Genomic DNA, 4,781 nt, shown 5'->3' with positions numbered 1-4,781 from the left:
TTTACTTATACCTGTAAACGTCTACTGATTTTTTCTTCTATCACTCTCACGTTCGTCGTAATCGGTCTTGAGTCTAGACAATTTTCTCGTGGGACTCGACTGCTCCGATTTAACTCGTCAAGATTTTATATAAATAATCCAACAGTTTTATAATAGAATATTCCTGTTTACTGCGAGTTATCGATCTATTTACCTCACGGTTGATTAGTCTTAGACACTAGTGTCCCGCCTCCCCGAGCAATCGCTTATAGAAAAGTTCAATTAAAAAAACTGCGAATCACAGGACGGAAGCCATAGAATTCGTTGGAGATTTAATTAAATCGGAACAATCTCCGTGTGTGTTTTCTCTGCTCCTACGACGCGTACCCGTGTGCGTACACGTTTAATTATTTGAAAATTCATATTCCTTACGTCGACGAGGTGTCCACTCTTTCTTTTATTATTTCTCTATCTGCCTGTTCTCGCCTGTCGCAATCTCTTCGCTATTCTCTCTCTCATCATTATTGCTTGCCCGTGCGTGTGTGTGTTCTTGTTTAATCTTTATGGGACTTAGCGTGCGAATCGTTGCGAGCCAACGAAATTACACTCTCGACTTGGACGGTTGTTCGTGATGGGTAAATCATGGGTCTCGTTCGTCTTCGAACTCTTCCAATTGCCATGCTGCCTTTTCAAGATTCTTGAAAAGGTGTTTGTAAAAAAAAAAGGAACAAAGGACTGTGTAGATTGTTTCTCTCTTTGTACCCATCACGTTGGTCCTTTGGGTCATTTCCAGTCGCAAGGGAGTCAGAAAAGGAATTAAAAAGTGACGAACGAAAGGTTGAACACAGTGGCGTAGGAACTGTCGACACGAGGACAATCTAAATCCCCAGTAAATAGTATCTTACGATTAATACACGTGTACATAAATACCAGATTACACATAGGAACCGGTAAATAGTTTCACAAGCTGTAAATTGTAGTTCGATACTTAATGTACAAATTAGCAGCAGTCAGCTTTGGGTAATGTTGAATTTGTCTCGCACGGTAGCAACCCTTTAACACTTTTGATCAAGGATTGTCCATTAACCGCGTGAAAAAGTGTCAATACGTTTACCAGATCGTGGATGTTCATGTACCCATTGCAATTTTAAATAATCGATCAAAAGACGGATTTAAATTCTTATTCAATTACATGTGCATAAAATATGCATGAGCATCCACTTAATTACTAGCCTGATTATCGAATCATATCCGTAAGGTAGAATCCTGGTTCCGGTGCCACTGTGACATGTGAATTAGTAAAAGTAGAATTTGCAGCAGGTGGATGCCGATTGGTCGAGCAATAGTAGTTAGACATTCTTTAGCCGAGGGTCGCGGCCCGGTTAACAATAATTACGGTTGCAGAACCGCGTAAGGTATTGCCCATCCTGAGGACCGACGAGCCAGTCTGTCCCGAGGGCAAACTGTCGTGCGGTAACGGCGAGTGCGTCGACAAGGAACTCTTCTGCAACGGTAAACCGGATTGCAAGGACGAATCCGACGAGAATGCCTGCAGTGAGTATTCGAGCCCTTAAGCCCATTTCAGAATTTCTTTTAGATACAACTTTTTATCCTGATTATGTAAATGCATTTTGATGATGAGGCTGAGTCTTTGTACGAAATTTAAACTTAAGAGATTTTTATGATTTTTCAATTATAGCTGTGGAAACCGACCCGAATCGCGCACCAGACTGCGACCCGACTCAATGCGCGCTTCCTGATTGCTATTGTTCCGCCGATGGTACCAGAATTCCTGGAAACATCGAGCCGTCGCAAGTACCACAAATGATCACGATCACTTTCAACGGAGCGGTGAACGTAGACAATATCGATTTGTACGAGGAGATCTTCAACGGGCAACGACAGAACCCCAACGGATGCCAAATCAGAGGAACGTTCTTCGTGTCCCATAAATATACCAACTATTCAGCCGTGCAAGACCTGCACCGTCGTGGACACGAAATTTCAGTCTTCTCATTGACGCACAAGGATGATCCACAATATTGGACTCAAGGAACGTACGACGACTGGCTGGCGGAGATGGCTGGCGCTCGACTGATCATCGAACGATTCGCTAACATCACCGACGGTTCCATTATCGGAATGAGAGCGCCGTACCTTCGTGTAGGTGGCAATAAGCAGTTCGAGATGATGGCGGATCAGTTCTTCGTTTACGATGCCTCGATCACTGCTTCTCTTGGCCGTGTTCCCATCTGGCCGTACACTCTGTACTTCAGAATGCCACATAAATGCAACGGAAACGGTGGAAACTGTCCCTCCAGATCGCATCCGGTTTGGGAGATGGTCATGAATGAATTGGACAGAAGAGACGACCCCACTTTCGACGAATCCTTGCCTGGTTGTCACATGGTCGACTCTTGCTCGAACATCCAGACTGGCGAACAGTTCGCCAGGCTGCTCAGGCATAACTTCAACAGGCACTTCAACAGCAACAGGGCACCGCTCGGTCTTCATTTCCACGCGTCGTGGTTGAAGAGTAAGAAGGAGTACAAGGATGAGTTGATCAAGTTTATCGAAGAGATGTTGGCCAGGAGCGACGTTTACTTCGTCACTATGGTTCAGGTGAGTGAATCTTGATCGTCAATTCAACAATTGCATTTGGAAATTTTATAGTCTTCATTGTTTTAAGTAATTCTCGTTGATTTATAAATCTTCTTTGAGATTCTTGATCTGACTTTTAACCGCGATGCAATTTTTAGTTACAAAAAGTTTTATTCTTTAACCGACTACGCGAGACGTCTATTTTAAGAGAGACTCCCCGGAGACCCGTTATTACGGCTGCCTCGGCTTATTCCAATTTATTTACCATTTCCAATCTCGCCGCAACAGGAGTTTCTCATTCGCGATCCATCAAGCCACGAAGCTACTTTTATTTCGCTTTTACGTCGATTTATTTTCCGCTTTCAATCTAGTCGCACGAGTCTCTCCCCCTGACTATCCCATTTTACTCGCAATCTCTCTCGATCATTCGGTAATCCATCAGAAATTGCCTTCGATTTAGCTTTATTTCAGTCCTCGATCGAACGCAATCCGATGCAACACGTAACAGGAATGTAAATTATTACGATTATATATCTTCTCAAACCGGGATTGGAAGGAAAATTTTATTTTTATTAGAAAGTTATAAAAATAGCAAACGTCTGACTTGTTACACGGTCGTTCTACTTGCAGGTGATCAAGTGGATGCAGTCACCCACGGAGCTCTCGGCACTCAGGGATTTCCAAGATTGGAAAGAGACCTGCGACGAGAAGGGTCAGCCGTACTGTTCTCTTCCCAACGCGTGTCCTTTAACCACCAGGGAACTCCCCGGGGAAACTCTTCGCCTGTTCACTTGCATGGAGTGTCCGAATTATTATCCATGGCTGTTGGATCCAACTGGCGATGGTTTCACCGCAAACAAAAAATGAGCGATCCGGCAGAAGAGATCTATCTACCGTATGGCGTGTATCAAACGTGTCTTTTTGATAAACGTGCGCCAAATCGAGCGCAAAACGTTTCGCGAATCTCTTGCCACGATCACTCGATAATTCATTCAAAACGTTATATTTAGACTGCGGTTTTTATGCATTCGTAAGAAGATTGATTCTGTAGAAAATATAAATCTTGCGGTGCATAAGAATGTACGAAATATTAAAAGCGAATAGGTATTGCAAAGATTGTTCAAAAATTTATTTTTTTAACTGATTTGCATAAAAATCCGCAGTTTAATTATAGAGATTTTTATTGTGATATTTTTATAAAAGGAATTACAGGATACAATTAGATTTTTGTATTGTCTTCGCAGGAGGGGGAGTTCCTCTAATGGATCGCGAAACGTTTCTGCGAGTTTCAGTAAGGAAGGAGTTGGATTCCTTCTTCAGAGTCCTTCAACTTGTACATAATCACCGTAATTCCTTGCCCTCCTGATCCTTTGTCCCTTTCTTCCACGGCGCGTTCCGCTGCCGTACACTCTTAGGACTTAAGAGACGCGTGATTAAGTGATTCTTAGGGTTCTTGTATTAAACTATTTCACAATAAACGTTCTACGAAACCAATAAACATTTTCCATTCACTCTTCATTCATAATCTTCTCATTCATTATCTTCATCCCGATAAATTAGCGTTATTAATAAAAAAGGGCATATCGTGCCAAATCTTCACTCTTTTTTTTATTTCTTCTTGGCGTAAATTTAGGATTTTCAAAATCGCAGTATGCAAAAACAACGTTGAAAAGAAAAGTTAATCTGAAGATATGTAAAATTGAGGGAGAGGCAATCACGTTCTCCGGAGCCTTGAGAGGCACCGGTTTCCTGCTCGTAAAATGTCATTAAATGGAAAGCCTGCGGGCTCCTTTCGATTTCGGACGGCATTCCTTCTTGAAAGCGAGCTGAACGTTCCTTGCGATTTCTTCGTTTTCTCGAGGGTGTCGGTAAAATGAATTCGCTGTATTTCATTTAACAAAGTATATTTGAGCCACGAACACTTTTCCTCCTATGGCAACATGTTCCTCTGTTACGGGAAATTCCTGTTTCCCGTGGAATGCGTTATAAAACTGATAAAATTCCATGCGTGATACGTCTCCACTATCACTAAGTGATCACGTTTGCTTCTAAAGTGAAACGATAATCGTGAATTCGCCTGTTAGCCAGGCGTGATAAAAAGACAGAATAAAGTTCAATGTTTTACGCTGATTAATATACATGTCGCGTTACGACATCTGTACATGTGAACGCCGTATGTATGTATGTATGTATGTATGTAT

General features: G+C 42.2%; 1 protein-coding gene across 1 annotated transcript in view; it reads left to right on the top strand.

Annotated features, from left to right (window-relative positions):
- Positions 1–4,078, top strand: part of LOC108632505 (uncharacterized) — a gene marked incomplete at its 5' end in the record, with an annotated part of 5,616 nt that extends 1,538 nt beyond the window's left edge. Inside the window, 3 exons of the mRNA XM_018037155.2 lie at positions 1,384–1,533; positions 1,679–2,601; positions 3,211–4,078. Of these exons, the coding sequence (XP_017892644.1) occupies positions 1,384–1,533; positions 1,679–2,601; positions 3,211–3,447 (1,310 nt within the window). The remainder of the gene's footprint in view (positions 1–1,383; positions 1,534–1,678; positions 2,602–3,210) is intronic.
- Between the last annotated feature and the right edge of the window lie 703 nt (positions 4,079–4,781).

This window comes from Ceratina calcarata, unplaced genomic scaffold, assembly GCF_001652005.2.
Source record: "Ceratina calcarata isolate Rehan_Ccalc_2016 unplaced genomic scaffold, ASM165200v1 scaffold1571, whole genome shotgun sequence".
NCBI classification, from domain to species: Eukaryota; Metazoa; Arthropoda; class Insecta; order Hymenoptera; family Apidae; genus Ceratina; species Ceratina calcarata.
Note: the sequence above shows the minus strand (reverse complement) of the source record. Positions and strands in the feature narration are given on the sequence as shown.